Below are 24,838 nucleotides of genomic sequence, written 5' to 3'. Positions count from 1 at the left end.
AAAGACCTGCTTAGCCTTGTCATTCTGCACTTGACCGTTGGGGAGCATTGCCATGTTCTTCTAGCTATAGACAGAGTGGGTTACTTTGCCCCCTCAGATGGCGAAGGGTTGCCTAGAGTCACAGGGGACATAGGCCAACTAGTTTTGGTGAAATCGCTCGGGGATAGGCACACCGGCCTGTCTCTTCTATCTGTGGAGACGTCAGTAAGAAACAGCATTCAACATGCACCCAGCAGCATGGAGTATAGGTCTTACTTAATTCCATGTAAGATATCACCCGCATTTCAGCTAAATCATTAAAAGCCACTGAAAAGCATTAGCCCAACCTGAGTCAGAAAAGAGTCTGGGGCTTACTTTCCCTACCCCTCTCATATACTGATCATAAATTACTTCCTTTAATAGCTTGGGCGTGTCATCTCTTTAGCTATGTTGCAGGGCCTTAGGGGCCAAGGGCTCTGTTAGCCACTTCTGCTGTTTGTTTCTTTACTTTGCTTAGTTTTAGAATAGACATTTGAAAGTCCATTGTAAAATCAAAATGAATTATTTTGCACAATGAACCAAGTCAGGAACGTTTTAAAATAAAAGGTAGCAATAAAGACCAAATTTCTTGTCTCCTTTAATTTATCTCATTTGTAATATAACAGTACTTTCTGGGGAACAAGAAAGCTTCATTTTCTTAGAATGTAAGTAGCTGGAGTTCATTCCTCCATTCCTCCCTCTCTCCCTTCCTTTTTTCCTTGTTAAAAAAATCCTTACCTGAGGACATGCTTATTGATTTGAGAGAGAGGGAAAGGGAGGGAGAGAGAGAGGGAGAGAAACATCTGTGTGAGAAAGAAATACTGATCAGTTGCCTCTTGTATATGCCCAGACTGGGAATTGAACCTGCAAGCTTTCTGTATACTGGACGATGTTCCAACCAACGGAGCTACACCACCCAGGGCTCTGTTTTTTTCTTTTTCTTTTTCTTTTTTTAAATAGTGCCGAGCCTAACCATTCAGCTTGATGGTTTTGTTGCATTTGTATCAAGAATGTTAGTTTGTTATATAGGTTACGTCTTTCTTTTTCAGACGAGAGTGGAGGCTTCCAGATTCTTAAAATTCATTACTTCGGTCAAAGTGTTGTGCATTATAGTTCTATTCAGAGTAAAATCCACAGTATTTATGAAGTCAAATAGATGAGAGGAATTGAAATTTAATACTGGAAGTTGATTTCAGTATTGGTTTTGTGTGAGGTAGAAATAGTAAAATACTCATGACATGACCGATAATCACTATTATCAGCAGTCATAATGGACATACCAGAAAGAAATGGATTACATACCAACTGCAGTTGGAGAAACAAAGTGGAGTCAGAGAGAAACAAGTGAATTTTTAATCCTCTGATATAAAATGTTGAGACAACCTCTTTCGGTGTTTTAGTACTAAGCTTTCATAGTGTCAGGCATAAGGACAAACAGTTCCAAATGCAAATTTGAAGTTTGACCCATTCAAATCTTTGTGCCATTAGGTGTTTTCTTCTCCCCGGGTCACTGTGTGCAGTAGTTACACAACCGTTTAGCTAAACAAGCACAAAGCTCCCTATACTGTTGTGTTTTTCTTTTAAACTTACTTACTGCATTGGGATTTAAAAATTCAAACAGCCCACGCACCTTTATATCATTGATATTATGATGTATGAACCCTTCCGTGTAAGTTATCTCCAGTACCCGTAGAGTAGGAATTCCTCTGTATGGGTGTGCTCATGAAGGAGTGTGAGTATTGATGTGGTTAATGCCAAGAGTCATACAAATTCCCCCAAAAGGCTATACTGACACAAATTACACTCATAGCTACAGATAAGTGTTAATGCAAGGGGTGATGGATATGAGTTTCAATGGTTAAATGTTTAAGTAAGCCAGCAGTCTCTGGACTCCAAGACGTTTTCAGAAAAATGACATTGCAGGTTGTCTTTTCCAGGTGAGAGCGGAGGTGTGCAGAACGCTGCCAGTCACTTAGGTTCCCAAGACGGGGGGATGATAACTATGCACAGTCCAAAGAGATCGGGGAAGATTCCTCCAAAACTCCACAATCACATGGTCCATCGAGTCTGGAAGGAATGCATCCTCAACAGAACCCAGTCCAAGTATGTTGTCCGTGTTTCATCTGGATTGTGTTTTACTGACCAGCTCTTTGATTACTACACGGAGAGGGCCCGTCATATTGCACTACTGTCTGACCAAACTTGAGGGCTCATCGGAGTGGTGTTTCATCTTTTTGCACATAACAGGATAAAGTTTAAAACAAAGATGTTAAAATAAATTGATAATTTCACTTAAATTGATTATTCCGGAAATTTTGAAGTTCCCGATCATCTCATGTTGGCATGGTATTCATCTGACATTTATTAGCACAGATGGCTCAGGAGAGTAATCAGTGGGTTTGGTTTTCCTTTGTATGCCAGTTTATAAATGTTTCCTATTTACAGAGGGGAGTGACCTTTGCCAGGTGTTCAGTTACACATTGGCCTTATGTTTGATTTATTTTTTAAAAGATTTTATTTACTTATATTTAGAAAGGGCAGGGGAAGGGAGGGAGAAAAGGGGGAGAACCATTGATCTGTTGCCTATCCCATACATGCTTCGACTGGGGACTGAACCTGCAACCCAGGAATGTGCCCTGACCAGGAATCGAACTGGCAGCCTTTGACTTTGAGGATTGATGCCCAACCGAGCCATACCGATCAGGGTGCCTTATGTTTTAATCGACAGCTAGAGGGGTGTTTACCAGCTGCTGTACTTCTGTTTGTTGATTTGGGAAACTGTATTCTTTTTATTCCTGTATCCAGCTTGCCTTCCGTTCTTCCTTTTGTCCCCTCTTCCTTTTATCCTTTCCTGCCTTCCATGTCTCCCTTCCTGAATGTACTTTTGGAAAAGAGGGAGAATTGGTTATAAGAGACTACTGGTGATTAATTACATGAATGATGATGACAAGCAGTGGCCAATAAATACTTTTCCACTTATCAAACATTACGTAAACATATTCAGCATATTTTCATATCTGTTTTGATATCAGATGGAGATGATCATGTTCTTAACCAACCAATGCAAGTAAACAAATGAGTTTTGATTCTCTGGAATAGAATAAATATGGATATTCTTGCCAATAACTGCTAAGAACTACACTCATGTAAAAGTCAGATGTTTCTTAGTGACTACTGTTCAGTGTTTTCTATACAGATTTAAAACCTGTCCTTTGGACCTAGCTTTTAGCAAATTCATACCATGTATTCATTTCTTAATGAATCAGTTCTAAGGTAGGCTGCTGAAGGAGATATAGTCATGAAATATCATATGTCACATTCTAGAATTAAAAAGTTACCTCCAGTCACTTAAAAAATGATTATTTCCTGTAAGATAATTGGTACAGATGTTTTCCTTCTATCTGCAATGCCTAGATAATTTCCAGGTTAACATTTTCTTTCATTTATCATCTTTGATTTTTATCACCATTAACCTTTATTCCCCTCAACTCTTAGCAGAGCATATCCCCTCTATCAGCAGCACAGAATAGGGAAGTGAGACATCCAGGAAGGTAGGGGCGGTGGAGACCAAAAGAATTCCTTGCAGAGCCATTGTTAAAACACTTTGCAGTGTCAGCTATAGCAAAATCACCCATGAAAAATGTGGCCCAACGTTCTTACTTTCATTGTCATATAAGCATCCACTTTGCTACCAATTGTCAGTGACAGGAGATATTTTTGTTTCTTGTCTTGTAGTGCACATTACAAGTTTCGAGTGCCGCCCTTAATACTAGCAAGTATGGGAGTTGCGTTTATCGAAGGACATACAATTTACAGATGCTGTGAGAAGATAATTTTTAAAAATTTAGGTTACTTCTGCAAAGTTTAGGCAACTTTTTAAAAAGCAACAACAGATAGTGCCAGATAGTGTTTTAATTGCTATGTATACTGTCCATGTTCAAATATGCATTAAACTGAAATAGATATATTTTGAATCCTGCTTCTTCTGGTGCATAAAACAAGTAGGAGCTCCCCTTACTGAACCCCATTCCTCTTCCCCGTCTTGAGTTGCTCTGAACTATCTGCAGGATACCATTACTATGTAAAATGTATTCAATGTATTCAGATATTTTAAATAGTTTTTTCTCTCCAGAGCTACTATGTTTGCACAAGTTACATTTTAAACCTTTTGTAGGAGGAGCCAAATGTCAACTCCAACTCTTGAAGAAGAGCCTGCTAACAATCCTGCTGCTTGGGATTTTGTGGATCCAACCCAAAGAGTCGGCTGTTCTTGCTCCAGGTGGGTAGAAAGAGGGCAGTCGGTTGTCTGATGGAATGGTGGCACTTTTAGTCCCCTCTCCTGGCCTCAGACCCCTTCTTTCTAGTTGTTGTGTTTCAAACTTTCCTTCTCCAATAGAGAAAAAACGGTTAGGTCTGTGCTTATATGCAAATGATACAGTTGTATTGTCGGGACTGAGAACTAAGAGGCTTTTTAGACAGCTGATCTGTGAATCAGTTTGCTCCCACAGATTTCTTACCGTAGCTATGTCAGAACTAAAGGCATTTATTTGACAAGACAATCTCTTGCCCTTTAAATGAGTTTATTTAACTATTCTTAATTTTTAAGTAGAGATAAATATTAAACAAGTTGGCTTGAGTTACTTAGAATTTAGATTAAATAGATCTTGCATAGATAATGTGTTTTGTTGTGGGTGCTGGTGCGTTTTGATGACTGAGGCAGGTATTTATTTGTAACAACACCTGTGAAAGCTAAGATTATTGCTCATTCATTTATATATTTGTATAGGACCCCAAATTGTTTTCTGTAGAAAAATTTTGTGCTCCTCATGGATACTTTCTTGACTTACCACTCTTTGTGGTGGTAAAAAATCTTATTGTCATGAGTTTTCATTAGGGTTCTTAAATATCCTCAAGTGTATGGCAGCCTTCACCTCCCCTCTCAGTTGACTGTTAGAACCTGCATTGTTGATGATTCACTCAATAAATGAACAACTTAGAGTAGCTTTGCTTCCCAGTATATGTTTTCACATTCAGTAGTGCTCAGTACTTATAAAAAGTTTAGATGAGATAAGTATATTTAAAAGATGGCCATCCATTCACTTCTCTGGTTTAGATTGGAGTTCTTAATGCGGTGTAAATAAATTGGCTTTGGGGAAGGGAGGGGGTCAGTTTGCCCCCTGAGAATATATGGAGACCTCGTGTGTGTGCGTACTTTCACCAGTCTGACACATTCTTCCTGTCCTCCCCTTAAGTTGATCCCCATTTACCAAGCTCTGCCTTGCAGTCACCTTTTTGTTGAGAAATGCTCTAAAGATCAGCCTGGTGAAACCCATAATTGGTTTTTCAAGGAGGGCATTCTAAGAAGTTATTTGCTCTTTAAGGGACTTGTCTCTGGGCATGAGAGAATCTCTAGTCTCAGAATTGGTGTGGTGTAGCATTTGAATACTTGTTTTGCTTTGGTCTCTAGGCCATTATAAATTGTCTGACAGCAAGTATTTTCCAGTTAACATTGGTTTTTAAACAGCTCATCCACAAGGTTTAGCTTACCTTTAGAAACTACATAGGAATTTTAGTGTATCTAACTTTGTTTCTTCCTTTATCATATTTCTTTCTCTTTTCCTTTTTCACTTTTAATTTTTTTTTCTCTTTTTAAAAAAGATTTTATTTATTTTGAGAGAGAGGGAAGAAGGGAGAGAAACATCAGTGCGTGGGCCCGCAACCCAGGCATGTGCCCTGACTGGGAATTGAACTGGTGACCCTTTGGTTTGCAGGCCATCACACAATCCTCTGAGCCACACACACCAGCCAGGGCTCCTTTTTCACTTTTTAAAAAACTATCCTTTTATTGACTTACATTACATCTTTATTTTCTACCTTGAATTATTTTTACTTGAAGTATAAACAAGCAAATGCTACTTTTGGGGGGGGGGGTCTTCTGGAGTTACTACTGTGTTTCCTCAACAATACCTTGAATACCTGCGATCTTTCTTTCAGTTAGGCATTTTAGTCCATTGACTCCCAAATATTGATCTATATACCTGACTTCTCACAGGTACTTTAGTCTTGTATTTTGGGGGGTTCCTCCCAAATCAGGTATCCTATTGTCATTTTTATCATAATTTTTTCAGTCTAGGAACTTCATCATTTACTTATTTCTCTTTATTTTCTAGATCAGTGTTACCATTGCATTTTATAATGCCTTCCTTTGAAATGTCTACTGTAGACATCCCACTTCCCTCATTCTTTTAGCCTCCATGCGTTTTAGCACCGTTGGGCCTGCCTCTGGCGGCTTCCCACCACTGGACCACCCATGTGCTTGCCCTCTGAGGCTGCTCATCCTGCTGCCTGCTTCAGTGAGGTCTCTTTCTGTTCAGAGGCTTTCAGTACTTGTCAGTTCCTTACTGGCATATCTCTAATTCTAACCATTTCACAATGTAGCTGAGTCATTAAATGCAGTAGAAAAAATACGATTGTATAAGATTATTCACTTTGCGAAAAGCCCTTCCTTTGAAGAGGCTACCATAAAATTTCTGTCAAAGGGCTGATGTGGTTAAATGCTCCCTGAGAAAATCCAAATCAAGAAGTTGTCTGGAAGAGACTTTTAGAGCTTTAGTTTTAAAATAAGTACCCTTAGAAGGTATAATTGAGATATTATCAGATGAGACATCGATCTCTTACCTTGGCAGTGTGCCCTGGGGACTGCAAGACAATCTTTGCCTTGTTGACAATACCTTTATGCTTAAACAGCCTTCTTCAAAGTCAGGATTTTTGTTTTTTAGAGGAGCAAAGACTTTGGCAAGAGTGTTTTCAGATTATCTACGGCAGGATTACCAAACCCACTATAGGATGGTCCACTCCTCACACTGTTTAATGGCTTTATGGGGCAGGGTGGCCATCCTGCTGTCCCACTAAACCATCCCATTATGCCACACAAATCCGTTTTACTGCCCACTAGGGCATCATTTAGTGCAATGCGGCAATAATTTAATGCCACCCTCGTGGCCTCAGAGAGTTACTGGAGAGCTTACATTTTTCCCTGGGAGTGATTTATATATTGGGGGGAATTAGCTGACCTGCTCTGTAACTTGGTTGCACAGATTAAACCTTGGCATCATCATGGGCTCTTACTGAGCAGTTTCTCACAGCCGTCCTTGCCAAGAAGTGTGTCAGGGTAGGAGCCGATCTGGTGTTCCTGCCTGGATACCTCATATGGATTTGGATGTGTGTTTACTCACAACAGCCTTTTTTACTTGTCTCATTTTAACTTGAGTCTGCAAGATTCAAAGTTCCCCTTTTCCCTCTTTCTGAGATGATAGTGGCATATATGTTTAGGCGATTCAGTGTTCTTAGGATTCACCCTCATTACTCATTATCTTAGTTTCACCCTTTGGGGGAGAGTTTTGCAGTTTTTTAATTCCTGACTAACAATACTACAAGCCATTATAAACGATTCCATATTGGAGTTAGTTAAAGTGTTGTGAAATCGAAAATAGAACGTTTTTTTTCTTTCTTAGGAGATGATCTCAAAACTTCTGGCTTTAAGCTGCAGTATGAATAGATTATCTGAAGCCTTCACAAAATGTGAAAGACTTGGGGATTTTTTTTCAAATCAGTAATTTTGTAGGGTTAACAACGTATAAGTTTATGTTTCTCAAGACGATCTCTTATGTTCTTAACTTGTATGTGATTGATTTATCACTTTCCATCAGGGTGTTTTGCAGTTTTTAGTCATTAAAACTATAATTAACACCTAGAGCCCCTTTTGATGTATCAGTGCATCTAATGAGTGTTTAAAAAGACATAACCCCATCAGAGGCATCTCTTTTGTAATATTATAATGATGCAGTAATTTTCATCTGTGTATTTGTTGACTTCATTTTAATTCTCATTTCAGGCATAAACTTTTAAAACGTTGTGCCATGGGACCCAGTCGACCTCCCACAGTATCTCAACCAGGGTTCAATGCAGGACCGTCATCATCTTCATCTTTACCACCTCCTGCTTCTTCTAAGCACAAAACAACAGAAAGACAGGAAAAGGGAGACAAGTTGCAAAAGAGACCCTTGATACCATTTCATCATAGGCCCTCTGTGGCCGAAGAGTTATGCATGGAACAGGATACACCAGGACAGAAACTGGGGTTGGCAGGGATAGACTCCTCCTTAGAGGTGTCTAGCAGTAGGAAGTATGATAAGCAAATGGCCGTGCCTTCCAGAAATACAAGCAAGCAAATGAATCTGAATCCTATGGATTCACCTCATTCCCCTATTTCCCCTCTGCCGCCAACACTCAGCCCTCAGCCACGAGGTCAGGAAACGGAGAGTTTGGACCCACCGTCTGTCCCTGCGAATCCAGCCCTCTATGGGAATGGGCTGGAGCTCCAGCAGTTGTCTACTCTGGATGACAGAGCTGTCCTCGTAGGCCAAAGACTGCCGCTGATGGCAGAGGTCAGCGAGACAGCCTTATATTGTGGGATTAGGCCCTCGAACCTGGAGTCATCAGATAAGTGGTGGCATAGTTTTCGCCTCCCACCCATTGATGATGCTGAGTTCCGGCCTCCAGAGCTCCAGGGTGAGAGGTGGGATGCCAAAACGGAGGTGAACTCAGAGAGCACTGCATTGCAAAGGTAAGGCGGCTCCCCGCACTGTCCACCTGGTCGCCTCTCTAGAGAAGGGCCAAGGCCACAGGCTCCATGAATCGGGGAGAGGGGCTTTCTTTCTCTTCTTTCAGCCAGACCTTCAGACCCAAAATGAAAGGGGCTTTTCTTCACCCTTCTAGATGCTGCATTTGGAAAATGTTTAAAAGTCAGTGCTTTGTCGTTCGTGGGGTTTAACACACATGCCATTATTTAAACATGCTGGCATACAAAGGTCTCATTGTGGCATTTAATATGTTAGCATTCCTTTGTTTGGGGCCTGCGTTTGTTAATCAAAGAATATAGCTTTACGAGACTTTCCATGTGGCAGTCAGTACTTTCTTTGTTTCTTGACACTTTGAAGGAAGGCTTTGTATGTATGTATTCAGTTGCAGATCATCTCTCTAGTAATAATACTTAATATTTATAGTGCTTTTGAGCTACTCATTCTTTACAGTTTGCATAGGCTATCTCATTTAATCTTCACCACAACCATATTACTACCTTAATTTCATAGCTAAGGAGTGAACCAGGGTTGTGCTGTTAGTAAATTGCACAAATGGAATTTGAACCTGAGCGGTCTGTCCTGAGCCCATCTGTGCTTTTTAGTGGTATCTTTGGAATGAGAGACAAAAACATATATTCCTGACAAAGGCTACTAAGTTTTTATTTAATCCTGAATACAGTCATAAAATAAATACACTATGTAGATGAATTAATTTTAACTTTAGTTTAAGCTTTACAAATGCTTTAAATCATAAGTGCTACTCTTTTTAAGACATTAATCTATTTACTTTATCTTGCCTAAATTGTCATTTATTTTCCCTTTTAGACTCTTAGCACAACCCAATAAGCGGTTTAAAATCTGGCAGGACAAGCAGCCCCAGACGCAGCCACTCCACTTCCTTGACCCGCTGCCTCTGTCACAACCACCCGGAGACGGCGTGGGAGAAGTGAACGACCCGTACACCTTTGAGGATGGTGACATAAAATACATCTTCACAGCAAACAAGAAATGCAAACAAGGGGCGGAAAAAGACTCCCTGAAAAAGAATAAGGTACCATTTAACGGAGAGAGAGTCCGACATGGTGTGGGTTCTGATCCATGTCATCCATGTCAGTGCAACACGTGTGGGAAAACTTTCGAGGCAGAATGTTTGAGGTAGTCGTGCCTGATTGCTCTGCCCCCATACTCATGCTCTTGGTACTACTGTATCGAACAGCGTGGTGTTCCCTTTATGTCATGGCTCACCTTTGTTTAAAAGTCAGCCGAACATAAATGAGGCCTCATGTTTTCCAGGCTACAGCTTGTACAGTGCATGTTTCCTCTCATACGCTAATTCTTGTTGGCCTATGCTCCCTCCTCATTGGTTTTAATTACGATTCCAAAATACCCAGGATATAAAGAAAAAAGGGTAATAACAATATCTACTGTTTGTTGAGCCCTTTATGAGTTTTCTGTGCTGAGTGCTTTACCTCTAATTCTCCCCGAATTAATATCAGCACCACTCTAGACTGTGTCAGTATTAATTTCACAGATTTCCTTGTCGCAGAAATGAGTGCTGGAGGTGTCTGCTGTCTTTAGCCTTAAATTTCGAAACATTGTAAAATACTGGGCCATTCAAAGGGGTATTCTTGAGCATAGAGGAAATAAGATAATTAAAAGAGGCTAGTATAATTCCGGAGACTGCTTCTTCGATTCCTTTACGGAGGTCTGTCTAGATCTAGGAAGCTTAGACCGTGAGTCGGCATCCAAAATGCTGTTGGAGGCAGCGTTTGGCACCGTGGCCGGTCTGCAACCAAAGGCCCCAGTACCATTGAGGCGTAAAACCCTGACTTACTCAGAATAGTCCATAAGACTGAGGGGAAAGTGGGGGGGTTGATTCTATTTACATTCAGGGATAGGGACGTATCTTTTATTTCTTTTGGTTGCATAGACCATGGTTTATCATACTTGTGCTCATAACAAGTTCCATTCTACCCTCTAATTCTTTGTGTTCTCCCTCATATTTCACACTTTGGGTTGGTGTTCATGTGTTTTGTTTGGCTGAATTTATTATACAGTCAGAGGATGGATTTGGTACCAAGGATGTCACTACACCAGGTCATTCCACGCCGGTGCCTGATGGGAAAAATGCCATGTCTATTTTCAGTTCTGCTACTAAAACAGGTGTGTACAATGATTATTTGCCTCACTTGGATTGTTGCTAAAATAAAATGCAAGGGAGATAGACTTCTCACTTTAAAATTATATTCTTACTGTAATAGCAATAATTCGATCTCATCTTAATATATTTTTCATAGTTTGTTTTTCAGTTCCTTTCAAAACTGATAAACATATTTGGAAATAATTGTCTCTAAATTTAACTGAAAACATAGGGAAAAAATTCACAGGCAGGTGTTGATCACTGAGATCCATGTCTTCTCCTCACTTTTTCTCCCGTAATGACGTTGCTCATTCTGTCCTTCGTCTCCTTTTCTGCAGATGTCCGGCAGGACAATGCTGCCGGCAGAGCCGGCTCCAGCAGCCTTACGCAGGTGACAGATTTGGCGCCTTCCCTGCACGACTTAGACAACATCTTTGATAATTCTGATGATGATGAACTCGGGGTGAGTCGGCTGGCTGCTGCAGAAAAAAATGTTCCTGAGTGGAACGACTTACGTCAGTGTTTCAGGATTTCCTTACAGTTTGGTCTGCTAAACTTGGGGGCTTTTAGTTCAGGTTCTTGAGTGTTCTTCAAAAAGTATTTGTATACTATGAAAGGATTCTAATAGTTATTAGTGTAGTTACAACATTCCTTAGGTTTTACTTATTGATGGCTTTTCTTTATTAATGTTATTCCTGGTGTGTAAATGCTAGATTTTTCTCTATTTTTTTAAAATCCTTTTACATAAGACTAGTAGAAATGTATTATGTAGTCCCTTTAGTGCTACATACAAGTATACAAGTATGATCTATACTTTTTAAGGTTACAGAAGCATGGTAGGGAAATATAACTTATGCACATAGACATTAAATAATACTAGGCATCATGTGATTAAATTGACAGATAATAATTCTGATTCTTCGGAGAGTATAGTGCTGAGTCAGGAGACATGTGTCCTTGTCCTCACCAGCTCAGTACCTTTGGACCAGTAGAAGTCCTGTTATTCCTGAGGTCCTTAGAGATTAGTAAGTACGATAGGGTCTCTCTTCTAGGAAATCAGCTTACTAGCTTATTTTTCTTTTAGTTTTGTTTTGTCTTCCTTCCCATTCATTTATTTTACACATTTGTTAATTATTTGATAATTAGTTCCTTTGTGGCAGGTACGTGAGATTGTAGATACTATTAAATTACCATGCTTATACTTGAAACAGCCATGGACTTCAGGAGAAACAACATATAAATAACTTTAAAACTATACCTATTGCAATGAGGGGAATGGCCTGAATCTGAAGAGGCTGGATGCTTGAGTACAAAATGACAAGTGAATAGTGCTTAACTTAAGGAAGGAAGGTTAGGTAGGAGTCAGACGTCTAAAGCCCTTTCTCACTCTAAAATGTATCTGATTAACAGATATTATACATCATTCATATTTTAACTACTTAGAAGATGATGAGATCATAATGGCCTTGAAGAGTGGCTATGACTTGAAATGTGGAGAGACTGGGTTACTGGGATGTGGGGGAGGGACATTAATTCGAGCCTGGAATGAGCCTTGGTTGCACAACAAGAATGACCTGGCTGGGCTTTGGGTGATAATGGACAGACCATTCCATGGGTCTGTTTTCTGAACGATGGGTAAGATTGATGGGACTGGGAAGGTTTAGGGCCATGCTTAGTGCTGTGGACTTTGAACTCTGCCAGTGATATGTCCCTCTGAAGGCTGCAGTGAGTGGAGCTGACCTGGTAGGAGTGCGTGCTGGTTTCCATCAGTCTGATACGTAGAAAGCAGGAGCACATGCGGACCTGAATTCAGGCAGAGGCTGCACAAAGGAAAGGGGTGTGGCAGCTTTGGTGGAGGCCACATTTCCTTGCTGTTGAGCCAGATGTGGGGAATCCTTTTTGAACTTGGTGATCGCCCTAAAGCCAAGCATTACCTGGGGTTGGTTTTAGTGACCCTGAGGGTTAGGTTAGGGGCTTTGCTGGTGACGGTGGGAACGAAGCATGAGAGGAAAAAGGAAGAAGTAAGGAAAGGAAAAGAAAGTGAGCATGGCGGAATAGCTCAGCCCTGTTCCAAACCACTGTCCCTGGTGGTTGGGAGCCACTGTGCTCACTCTCTGTATAAATGATGAACCACTGCGGACTAAAGGGAGCCACGTGGTCTTCGTCTCTTTAATAGATTCTTTGTACGGTCACTGTACGAGGGGAGCTGAACATTTCCAATCTACTTTTTATTTCTCTGATATTCACCCTGGCGTTTAATCAAGGGAACAGTTTACCTTAGAATCATCTTGCTAATTTACTGGTATCTGGTGTTGGGATGCTGTTGTCCAAGTTTTCATCCCAAATGTCTTTGAATTTAATTTTACATTTTAACTCTGACAGTGAATAAGTATACATAAATAAAAGGTCTCTATTTGTGAGGCTCTTTGTTTTATTTTGCTTTTTTAATTTTCTCTTGCCACCAATGTCAGTTGTTAATCTTGCCTACTAAGAGACAATTTGTTTTGAAGAACAACTGAATCCTTCTGTGTACATTTCAATATTTTATGAGGTGGGGTTATTTTTTATGAAGATGGACAGTAGCTGTGAATATAGGAACAGAAGATACATCTTCTTGTGTGTGTGATAAAAAATAAAAGAATAATCATTCGACAGGGCTTGGGGTCATTTCTTTTGGCTGCTTTCTCCCAAACAGAAGGAAAACCAGACAGATAGCCAGTTACTACTTGGCGTTGCCACGCTGATGTAATTACTGTGTTCCTGAAACTCCCCCTCTGGTGGTCTGGGGGGGGCGGGTGTTGGCTCAGGGTCTGTGAGCTCTGGTTTGGCGGCACAGTCTGTCCTCACCAGGTCACGAGAAGACTCCATCGCACGGGTCCTTGTACTTGAGAAGCTTGTAACCTTCGCCTTTGTCTCACTGTCCGCTGGTATTGCTGGAGGTTCACCTGGTGAGCACTTGGTAAGGAAGCCTCTTTTCTCTTCCTAGGCCGTGTCACCTGCACTTCGTTCATCAAAAATGCCTACGGTTGGGGCTGAAGACCGACCCCTCGGGAAGGATGGAAGGGCTGCCGTTCCTTACCCACCAAGTAAGGAAGGGAAGCCGAGCTTCGGCGCCTGCTCGGGCCGTACACGTGGTGTCCTCCTCGCAGTGCCTTGTCTGGGGTCCCTCTCCTTTTTACTTCCTTCTAACAAAGTGTTAACTACGGATTAGACCTGTGTGAACTGGCACCCATAGGATGGCAGGAGCTAAGATACTATCTTAATTTGAATTCCTTTGCCCTTTGTTTTGAAGTTAGGAATTAACTTTTATGTTTAAAATGTAAAAAGCATGTTCTGGGTTTGTTTTTCTAATGGCCCTTTCCTAAGTGCACAGTGATTTTTTCAGAGCGATATTCCACTATAAGAGCTTGTGTAAAATGTTGTCATTTTCATAAATTTAATTCACACAAGGATGAGTACTGTTTGTTTTTCTGTGGGTTTTTTTCTGATTTGTACTGAAGTTTTTGTGTTTCCTTTTGAGATTAATATTATGTATGCTGACGAGGAGAAACTTCCTTTTTTCTAGTTATTCTTTACCCTAAGAAACCACATTATTTTACAGGAGAAAAGAAAGGGTAGCTTGTGTGGATACTCTGAAGCAGAAACATAATCTCATTGCAAATCATTCTTTAATACCTTCTCATTAACTTTAGCTGGTAATGAGAACAAATTGAGGGGAAAAACCACCATGTCATAGGGATGAGTCAGAAAGTTTTATGAACCTATAACTGTAGAGCTGATTTACTGAAATGTGGAAGTGTGAAAATACAGAGATTGGGTTTTGACAGCTTTAGTGGATCCAGAGCTGTTTAAAATATGCGAGGCTTTCTCAAGCATGACATGTATGAAAATGAATAATGATAGCCAGCCAGTTGCTGTAGTTTTTTTAATTAAACTTTTTTTTTATTACTCTGCACTGCAGAATTTTACAAACATGGAACTCACAGATTAAAAGAACCAGTGTTAAAGTAGATACATATGGAATATGTCAGATGAGTGAAATTTTTTCTGTATTAAATCGGTTAATCCTCTGTCTTTTTGACATTAAGTGATATGTGGCGATGTTACACGTTAACATATCTGATAACTCGTCCAAGAGTATTCACTCACAACCACCCTGCTGCTTACTGTCATTGCCCGGTGAAGTGTACGGTATGCTCTCTCCTGTCCCTCATTTTTATGCAGAATGGAATTGTCTTCAAGGAAGCTACTCAGTATTTTATGATCAAGTACAGTTCATAAAAATTAATGAATTTGAAATGTAGCAAAAATATAGCATTAGGAAAATACAGACAATACAAGGGTCAACAGGATTATTTTCATGTGTACAAAGTACGTGTGTGTGGGCATATACACAGTATTTCCTCCCAAGACAGGACGGTGAATATAGCGCAGCGGCAGCTTTATTGTACGTTGAGGTGGAGAGACAGACACACCGTTTAATGTCTAGGACAGCACTACCCAGTAGAAATACAGGGTGAGCCACAAGGGAGACCCCACACAAGTAATTTTAAAGTTTCTACTAGTTATATTTTTTAAAATGTGAAATTAGTTTTAATAATACATATTAACTAGTGACAGGATCCTTTAAAATACTGTCATTTTACAAGTAGCCAGTATTATAAAAGATACTGAGATAGCTTACATTCTTTTTTGTACTAAGTCTTTGGAACCTGGTGTATATTTTATGCTGTGGGCACATCTCACTGTGGACAAGCTCCATTCCGAGTGCTCTGTAGGCACATGTGGCTAGTGGATTCTGAGTAGGCTCCTTTGTGATTGTAATAGTGAAGAAAGTATCACACAGTAACAGCTAGGTATAGTTTAATATCAAGGTAAGTACCTGAGGCCAAGAAAGGGTAAATTATCCAGAATTACGGGATTGTTTAACTGGGAAATGTAAAAATTCTCAAATGCAGAGGTGGGTGTTTTTTTCTACCTCTGTATGGTGGAGGCTTTCCCCTCGCCCCATAGACAAGGGATGAAGCAAAGCCTGGTGAGAATCACACCAAGCCTGCCTTTTTAGATGGAGGATCTGAGGCCCAGAGAGGAAGGGACCTGAGCCTGGCAGTGCTGGGCAGGGAGCCCCGGGTTGTGGTGCTGCTGCTCCTGTAGATGGCTGCGCCTTAGACTCGAGCCCCGGGGGGGGGGGGGGGGGGNGGGGGGGGGGGGGGGAAGCAGGGTGCAGTTCCTCATTAGTAGTTTCTGATTCAGGGCTAGAAGTCACATCGTCATGTATTCAGTGGCTACCATTGCCTATTTAAATGTAGAGGTTGCTAGAAAGAGCAATACCATAGGAAATTGGGACATCAGATGCCATTCCAAATCACTGACTCAAACTTGTGGCTCCAGCTTTATAAATGAATTTGCTGTACAGGGCACCCCCTAGTGGCCATATTTCACAACCACATCTTGCATTTCATTACATGTACCCTTGCTTTAAGAATCAGTGCCTTAATGAGTTACTGTTGATGGTGATGGTTAACCTCAGGTATATATCTAAATAATTTTTGAAGAGATTACTCTCAGTATTTCTTAAAAGGTACTTTTTTAGTTAATTCTCAATAAATTGTCTTTTGATGCTAGGTAGGTTTGTTAATCCTAACTCCGAAGTTTAATTTTAATATCAATTTGGAAAGAGCGTGGAATCATTTTCTAAAAGAACAGTGAATGTTGTGGGTATGTCAAACTAGCTTGAGTAACCCTACTGCGCATACACCATCATTAGAGCTCTCAGTAATTTTTCTCTTCTAAAATATAAGTGCCTGATGGAATTTTTTGTGTAAAATTTGCTGCATAACAATTATTATATGATTCTGAAATATTTTATACATACTTGTAATAGGGATAGAATTTTTCATAAAGTGGTTACTCCATCCAGTTGCTTCTACCTTCTTAGACTTCTCAGGGAATCAGTTGCTGAAAGAAAAATGTATGTAGGCTTTGTTCAAGTACATTTACGATTTTGAGTTGGGCCACATTAATAGTGTGGGTTGGATACCCTTTAGGACCTAGAGGATCAAGAGGGTAGTGATAAAGTTTCAGAAAAGTTTAACTTTCTGCTGATGGCCTTCTGCTTTGAGACTTCCATGATTAATATTCTATTGTGTAACTGATCTGAGCATCCAATTAGCATTATTTCTGATGCCAAATAGGGTTCCTGGCTATGAAGTGGGATTTTTTTTTTTAATGTAAGTCCTACCTGCTTAAAAAAAATGGTTTATTTTCTTTCTCCCCCCCCCCCCCCCGCCACACTCTCTCCCTCCCTCCCTCCCTTCCTCCCTCCCATCCCCTTCCTTCCTTCCTTCCTTCCTTCCTTCCAGCAGTTGCAGACCTGCAAAGGATGTTCCCCACCCCTCCATCTTTGGAACAGCACCCTGCATTTTCTCCTGTGATGAATTATAAAGACGGAATCAGTTCAGAGACAGTGACAGCATTAGGCATGATGGAGAGTCCTATGGTCAGTATGGTTTCAGCACAACTCACTGAATTCAAAATGGAAGTGGAAGACGGCTTAGGAAGTCCCAAGCCAGAGGAAATCAAGGTGATTGCCAGTATGTTAACTTTACCATGCCAGAGTGATTTCAAGCAGAGTCTCTACACCTTCTTTAAAATAATACTGTCTTTATGCCACATATACATTAGTTCCTGAGAATTCTCTGAGTTGGATCGTAAGGTAATGAATTGATATACTCATTACAGTGTATTTTGATTAATTTAAAATTTTGGCATTAGCATTTTCTGCTGATTAGATAAGAGAAATACTGAGTTACAGTCATTTGTGTCACTCCCCTGCTATGTCCTGAGTCATCTACCAACATTATCGCCAGCCTCACTCTGTCGTTGCAGGACTTCTCGTATGTGCACAGAGTTCCAGCTTTCCAACCTTTCGTGGGGTCCTCCATGTTTGCACCACTGAAGATGTTGCCGAGCCAGTGCCTGCTACCTCTGAAGATACCCGATGCCTGTCTGTTCCGGCCTTCGTGGGCAGTTCCTCCCAAAATTGAACAGCTGCCCATGCCCCCTGCAGCCACTTTCATTAGAGATGGCTACAAGTATGTGCTGCATTTGGTGTGGGCTTCATCTCCACTAAGGATTAGAAATGATGACAGTAGCGTATGACTTGAAATTTGAATTGGCCATGCATGTTTTGTGCACACTATTTTGTGTTGAAAGTGTGCGTTATTTTCTAAGCCAGATTTCGTGTATATCTAAGAAGTTAGGGTTATTTGAGTAGAGAGTAGTAGGTTCATACTCGTTCAGTGTCAAATCGAGCCCCTGCAGAATCAAGCACTGGATTTGCTTGGTAATGCTTTGAGGGCGGTGGTGGTTCGTACTTTGTTTCATGTAAAGTGGTGATTTTTAAATGTTTTTACTTAAGGTGCTTTAAAATGACGCATTAACATAAACTTTATCTCTGTCATTGACCCCACATCATATAAGAAAGCAGCAACGGGACTGTGGTATGGGGGAAGGAAAAGGAGGTATTTATTGGAGCTTGGATCTATTTCATACTGTCCAGAAAATGGTACTTAAATCAACAGTGTAGAATCAGTTTCCGGTATAATTAATAACTTCTTAATAAAATAATTTAAATGCTGTTAAGTAAAGGGCCACAAACTTCAATTTCTACTGGGACCAGGTAAACAAAATGGGGATGAAATGGACCCGGTAAAGCAAAAGACTCGGTGCTGTTGATGCTCAGTGTTGTTGTTAGGGCTGTGAAGGACCGCGGGCGCCAGGGTCTGCGGTGAACTGTTGAGAGTACGGTCCATTAAAGGGACATTTGCTACTTATTTGCAGCAAGTTGTTCAGCCTGGAATGTGAGAGACTAGAGGCCTGGATTCTTATGTAAATTCCCTTTTTAAATATGTTGACAGTTAATTCAAAGTTTCTTGTCAGTTAATTCAAAGTGGCATTTTAAGAGCCAGTAAGACAAATTTGTGGTCCAGGTCCAGTCTGTGGGGTACTTATTTGTGACCTTGTATAAAAATGTCTTGATGATATCAGCTTTAATGTCATGAACAGGCTTTATGTTTATGTGTGTAAAGTCAGTATTGGGGCAGAGAAGGAGTGTAAAAGAACCCTAGTCCTGGGAAGGTATCACTGTACTGTCATAGAACCCTCAGAGGACCCTGCCTTTTTTGTTTGTTCTGTGTAAGTGACCATTTGACCTGTCTTCCCTTCGATGGATTACCCTGCCCTGCTTCTCACGCAGAGTTTTGAAAGGCCCCAACAACTAAGGGTTGTCAGAGTGGAAATAACAGCTCACCAGCAAGGCGAAGGCACGCGGGCACCTGGCTTGTTTTCTGGGGCTGTGCTCCCGGTCTGCTGTAGCTTATTTGATGACAGGCTGCTGCGGCCAGCGCGGGAAGGGTCAGCATGCAGACAGCGCAGCACCTTCAGAAACCATTTGACCCCTGAATCTGTATGTGCTGACAGCCTCCTCAAAAAATACCTGACTCGAAACCCTGTGCTGTATGATCGATTTAAATAACAAGTAATTTAGATCATTGTCTGGATCTACTAAATCTGTTATTTGCCATCTAAAGATTCTTGGTATTCTAAACTGCCACTGTTCATAGAACTTGCTCTGTTTTTCTAATGTCCTTCTAACATGGCATCTACTACCCCCATGTTGTAGCTCTATCTCGTGTGAAATGTGGCTAGTTGAGATTGACTGAATTTTTAGTTTTATTTCAGTGAATTTAAATGTAGCTTATGGGGCTAGTGCCTGCCTTATCAGACAGCACGGCTCTGGAGTGTGCAAAATCCTCCTGCTGTGGTCTCCACCACTCAGGACGTTCCCCATGTCCTCCCCCACTCTCCCCAGACACACACCCGTCACACTCAGCACACCAGCACTCATTTGCATGATGCCGGTCACACTGCTGTGAGCTGACTTTTCTTGCTCTTTTTCGCTGTTGAATATCTAGCATCTAGCATAGGGCTGGTACTCAGTTTGTTTTTATCGACTGGGAGAAATAAGGTTACTATACAGGATAAATCACTCTTAGTACCTGGGGAGCAGTTTAATTATTTATAAAGGGTTTTCTGTGAGTAGTCACAGTTCCTTTTCTGATCAGAACTGCATAATAATTTTAGGACTTGTTGAACAGGAAAATTTGAAAGGAGTCCAATTAGAGTAAAGATCATTATTACACACATTATTTTGGTCTCTGAGATGGCAGTGATTGCTAATCAAGGTTTCTGGGTCATTTTTTATCTGTGCTCAAAAATACCAGTGTGCCTCTGATTTAAAATTTCTTTACAGAGCCTCATTTGGGTTTTCAGGCTGGTCATTTAGGCATAGCTAATTAAAAATCACGAGAAAATTATTTGAAGAACCATTACTTTATGAATATGTAGTTTATTGAAGGAACATTAGCGTAAGCACAGTGTTAGTATCTTTCAAAAGGATGTTAAGTATTAAACAGAAGCTGTGTTCTTTCGATACTTCCCAGTCGGAAGGGACGGTCTCGTACGCTGGTGCACACGCGTCTTTAGGAGTGTGCATCCGGAGAGCGCTCTGCAGCAGTGACGCTGCTGTTTTCTCTGCAGCCGTTCCAGAGAGAGGTCACTCCTTAGGAGGAAATGTCAGGTTTGGGGACTCAAAGTAGCCCTGCTGTAGGTAGTGCGTAGCGTGTTGAAGTCGATGAGTGAACTAGAATGGCCTCTCACCCCACGGAAATCTTACAGGTTTGGAGATTATAATACAATATGTGTACTTTTGTGCCACCATCTGATTAAGACTAAGGCCTCTTAGCAGCGTATTTAATTTTTTCATTAATTGTAGTGCAGTACCAGCCAATGGGTTTCCTAAAATAGAATTCCCTCATGGTCACACATTACTATTAAAATGCAGGCCTAGATAGACTGCGTTTTGAAAGTTAGAAAAATGTTAAATTTGCATGTGCATTTGGTTATAACCGCTTTAGAATCCTATATAGATTATAGCCTCAGAGAACAAGTACGCTGGCAGACTTTCAATTTCAAAAAATGATAAAAACGTAATTGCAAATTAGATGGAAATTTCATCCTATGGTCTTCTAGCTAATTTAGCATCGGAACGCATGAGTTAGAGTTCCATTTAGTAGTCATCGTTTTCCAGAATTACACTGACCAGACGCAGCACCGTGTCTTCTGTGAGGATAGGGAAAGTTCCCTCCAAAGGTTAAGATGAGGATTGCTTAAATATGAAAAGAGTAGAAGGAAATGATTTATTCTTCATTCCTCACTTTGCTTTCCTGTGTGTACTGCACTGATTCCTTTGAACCCTTTCACTTTGATTTTTTTAAGAGAAACTTGAGCATACGAAGTAACAGAAAGCATAAATGCTAAGAAACGCACAGGCTGGGTGGGGGGCTGTGTGTGTCCCGGCATGTGTGGCAGGCCTCTGACTCTCGCTTGGTGCTGTTGCAGCAATGTGCCTAGCGTCGGGAGCCTAGCAGACCCAGACTATCTGAACACACCACAGATGAACACACCCGTGACGCTGAACAGCGCGGCCCCGGCCAGCAACAGCGGAGCAGGAGTTTTGCCATCGCCAGCAACCCCTCGCTTCTCTGTCCCCACGCCACGAACCCCCAGGACCCCAAGAACTCCCAGAGGTGGGGGCACTGCCAGTGGTCAGGGGTCTGTTAAATATGACAGCACTGATCAGGGGTCACCAGCCTCTACCCCCTCTACCACGCGGCCCCTTAACTCTGTGGAACCTGCCACCATGCAGCCAATTCCTGAAGCCCACAGTCTCTATGTCACCCTGATACTCTCTGATTCTGTGATGAACATCTTTAAAGACAGAAACTTCGACAGCTGTTGCATCTGTGCCTGCAACATGAACATCAAAGGGGCAGATGTCGGGCTTTACATCCCTGACTCTTCCAACGAGGACCAGTACCGCTGTACCTGTGGGTTTAGCGCAATCATGAATCGCAAACTTGGCTACAATTCAGGACTCTTCCTGGAAGATGAGTTGGATATTTTTGGGAAGAATTCTGATATTGGTCAGGCCGCGGAGAGGCGCTTAATGATGTGTCAGACCACCTTCCTTCCTCAGATGGAGGCAGCCAGAAAACCCCAGGAGCCACCTACAAGCCTCCTCCTCCTCCTCCAAAATCAACACACACAACCTTTTGCTTCACTGAGTTTCCTGGACTACATTTCCTCTAACAATCGCCAAACTCTCCCCTGCGTAAGCTGGAGTTATGACCGGGTGCAAGCAGATAACAACGATTACTGGACGGAGTGCTTTAATGCCTTGGAGCAGGGCCGGCAGTACGTGGACAATCCCACGGGTGGGAAAGTGGATGAAGCGCTGGTGAGAAGCGCCACCGTGCACTCTTGGCCTCATAGCAATGGTAGGTGTCCCGGAGTACAGCTGTGCTTTGGAGAGGATCTTGGTGTGATGGATAGCTTACACACTTCCTTTGCTTAGTTCTCTGACAAAATTTTACATCTCGTTTCCTAAAAAATAAGACAACTAAAGCGAGAGCTATGTTGAGTCCACCCTTAATTTAAGGACTGGGGGAATGTTTTATCGAAACACTTATGGAGTGGAGTAATCAGTTTGTGAAAATTTCCTCTTGAATTAATTCATACAGGCATCTCATCTGGAAACCTGTGACTGTAGAGTAAGTCTTGAAGAGTATATACAAACTGATAATTTATACAGCCTTTCATGTTTAAATCCACTCATTCTTCTAGGTCAAGTTTCCGTGCTACTTTAATCATGCATAGATTATAGCCTCAGTGACTGTGTATTTTCTCCTTCCTCTGGTTTTTCAGTATTTTTTACTCTTGTAACAGTGATCAAATCTGACTTTGTGTTGTGGTTGCTGGGTCTTGTCACTGGCCCTTGTATTATTAAAAGCTCCAGTTGACAAACTTTTTTGGAGTCGAGCCCTGAAACAGCCAAGCAGCTTGCTCTCTCCTCCCCTTTCCCTTCACTGTCAGTACTGCGGGGCTTCCCGAGGGGTAAAACGGTGACCGAAACAAAGAAGGTGCCTGCCCTGAGGGGAGTTTCCAGTGTGTTCTGGAAAACGGACATTACATGTCCGTTACACCGAAGCGCATGACTACAAACCACTGCAAGCGCTGAAAGCATGGAGCAGGAGAGCTGCCCTGTGCGGAGGTCGGGGAAGACTTCCCTGGAGAAGTAGTAACACATCTGAGGTTTGGATGATGAGTACAAAGTACCTGGGTAAAGAGGGTAGGATGCAAGGAATCGTGTCCCGGGTAGAAGGAGTGGTGCAAGTGTGAAGGCTCAGAGTTATACAGAGCTTGGGGCCTTCAAAGAAGTGAATAGGGGCTAGATTACTGAGAGCCTTTGGAGACATGCTGGGGGTTGGGTCTTCATTTGCAGAGCCCTGACCAGCTGTTGATGGGGTATGTGAAGAGGCAGTGACATCAGATTTGTATCAAAAAAGTACTTTGCCCCTAATGAGGGCTGTGGATTAGAAAATGGCAGAACGGGTTTAGGGAGACTAGGAGGGTGTTATAGTAGACCAGGTAAGAAGCAATGGCTTCATTAGTGTCTTTGCAAAGAAAATGGAAAAGAAGTAGAAACATTCGAAAGATGTTTAGGAACTAGTGCTGCAGGACTTGCTCAGGGGGTGAGTTCTGAGGGCTCAGGGAGAGGGAGGTGTTAGGGAAGACACCCAGATTTGGGATTTCTATACCTGGACAGACAGTGGTGTCATTCAGAGGTGGGTAGACTGGGAGAGACCAGGTTTGAGGAGAAAGTTCATAAATTGGGTTTTAGAAATTGTAAAGGACCTTTTGAGGTATCTGGGTAGAGCTGTCAGGTAGACATTTGGGACTTGAGCTCAGGGGGAGGGGGTAGTGAGCACACAGATAACAAGTTGGGGCACTGAGGAGGAGGGAAGCATAGAACGAGGGGAGGGAGGGCCTGGGACAGGCTTTGCTGCATTCTGCCAAGTCACAGTGTTTCCAGAAGGAGAGAGGGGTCAACGAGCATTAGAGTGCTGAGCTTTTAAGGTGGGGACGGTCTTGTACTGACAGTGAGAGCTGTTTCTGTAGAACGGGGGACGGGTCAGACTAGAGGGATTGCGTGGATGGAGCATGGGCTCTACTTCCAAACAACTCTCAGTCTCGTAGGGGCGGGGGTTGTATTAGCTTCCCAAACACAGTTTGGACGCTGGACTAATAAAAGTCTGCCCAGAGGGCAGAGATGAGCGCAGTAGGGAGTGACAGGTGCTTTCTGAGCCGGCCAAGCCGGGAGACTTTTGGAAGAGGAGGCTGAGTCCTAAGGAAGTATTCAGAAGTCGTACTCACTTCCATGACTTTTCAGGGTTAAGCAGAGTGCTCCGCACTTACAGACCTTTCACTGTGTCTGCTGGATGAATTTATGTGATGAAAAGAGTGTATTCTTTCCCTTAAAGATGTGGATGATTGCCTCCGCGGTTCCTTTTACTAGATAGTGGCCTGCAGACAGAAAGGCAGTCTGTGTTGGGGGAGTAGCGGTGCCATCTTTGGGTATGAAGAGTACACCTTTGTGTACTCTTCACAAAGGGGTGGGTTCCAAATTCAGGTGTGTGGAAGTACCAGACACTGTGTAAGTGAACGGTGCTGGGAGGCAGATTTGCAAAGAACAATGCCCCGAATGGTGTCCTGCCACAGCACACTCTGTTTTGTACTCATAGGAGTACAATTCACAGACAGTTTTGTCTGCTTTTGATCTGGTTCTCTTGGCCTGTCACTTTCCTATTTTTGATAGAGCCATGAGTGCAAGAAGTACTTTACTGTTTTCTTGCAAGAAAAAAAAAAGCAGCACCGGCTTGAAAATAAAGATGATGATGATGAGTACTGCCTCAGTCTCAGGCAGACAGCAGTGGGGACCATGGAGAACAGTCTGAAGGGAGTGGCTCCTCCTCCGCTCCAGCAGGTGGTGGTCGTGCAGGAGTGTGGTCTCAGCCCCAGGGTCGCCAGGCCTGCCAGTTCTTAGGAGAGAGAAACTGGAGACCCAGATCTGTGCATA

General features: G+C 42.0%; 1 protein-coding gene across 3 annotated transcripts in view; it reads left to right on the top strand.

Annotated features, from left to right (window-relative positions):
* Positions 1-24,838, top strand: part of MED13L (mediator complex subunit 13L) — a 259,792-nt gene that overhangs the window by 208,723 nt on the left and 26,231 nt on the right. For 2 of the 3 annotated variants that reach the window (XR_005067358.1, XM_037052179.1), the window contains exons 8-17: positions 1,956-2,121; positions 4,193-4,297; positions 7,913-8,644; positions 9,486-9,711; positions 10,718-10,823; positions 11,139-11,263; positions 13,787-13,886; positions 17,163-17,383; positions 17,689-17,894; positions 21,262-22,199. Coding sequence is in view for 2 of the 3 variants with exons in the window: in XM_037052179.1 (XP_036908074.1) it covers positions 1,956-2,121; positions 4,193-4,297; positions 7,913-8,644; positions 9,486-9,711; positions 10,718-10,823; positions 11,139-11,263; positions 13,787-13,886; positions 17,163-17,383; positions 17,689-17,894; positions 21,262-22,199 (2,925 nt within the window). In the remaining variant the exon portion in view is untranslated. The remainder of the gene's footprint in view (positions 1-1,955; positions 2,122-4,192; positions 4,298-7,912; positions 8,645-9,485; positions 9,712-10,717; positions 10,824-11,138; positions 11,264-13,786; positions 13,887-17,162; positions 17,384-17,688; positions 17,895-21,261; positions 22,200-24,838) is intronic. The other variant, XM_037052180.1, reaches the window with a different exon arrangement.

This window comes from Sturnira hondurensis, unplaced genomic scaffold, assembly GCF_014824575.4.
Source record: "Sturnira hondurensis isolate 20B ecotype Veracruz unplaced genomic scaffold, ASM1482457v3 Scaffold0007406, whole genome shotgun sequence".
Classification (NCBI taxonomy): Eukaryota; Metazoa; Chordata; class Mammalia; order Chiroptera; family Phyllostomidae; genus Sturnira; species Sturnira hondurensis.
Note: the sequence above shows the minus strand (reverse complement) of the source record. Positions and strands in the feature narration are given on the sequence as shown.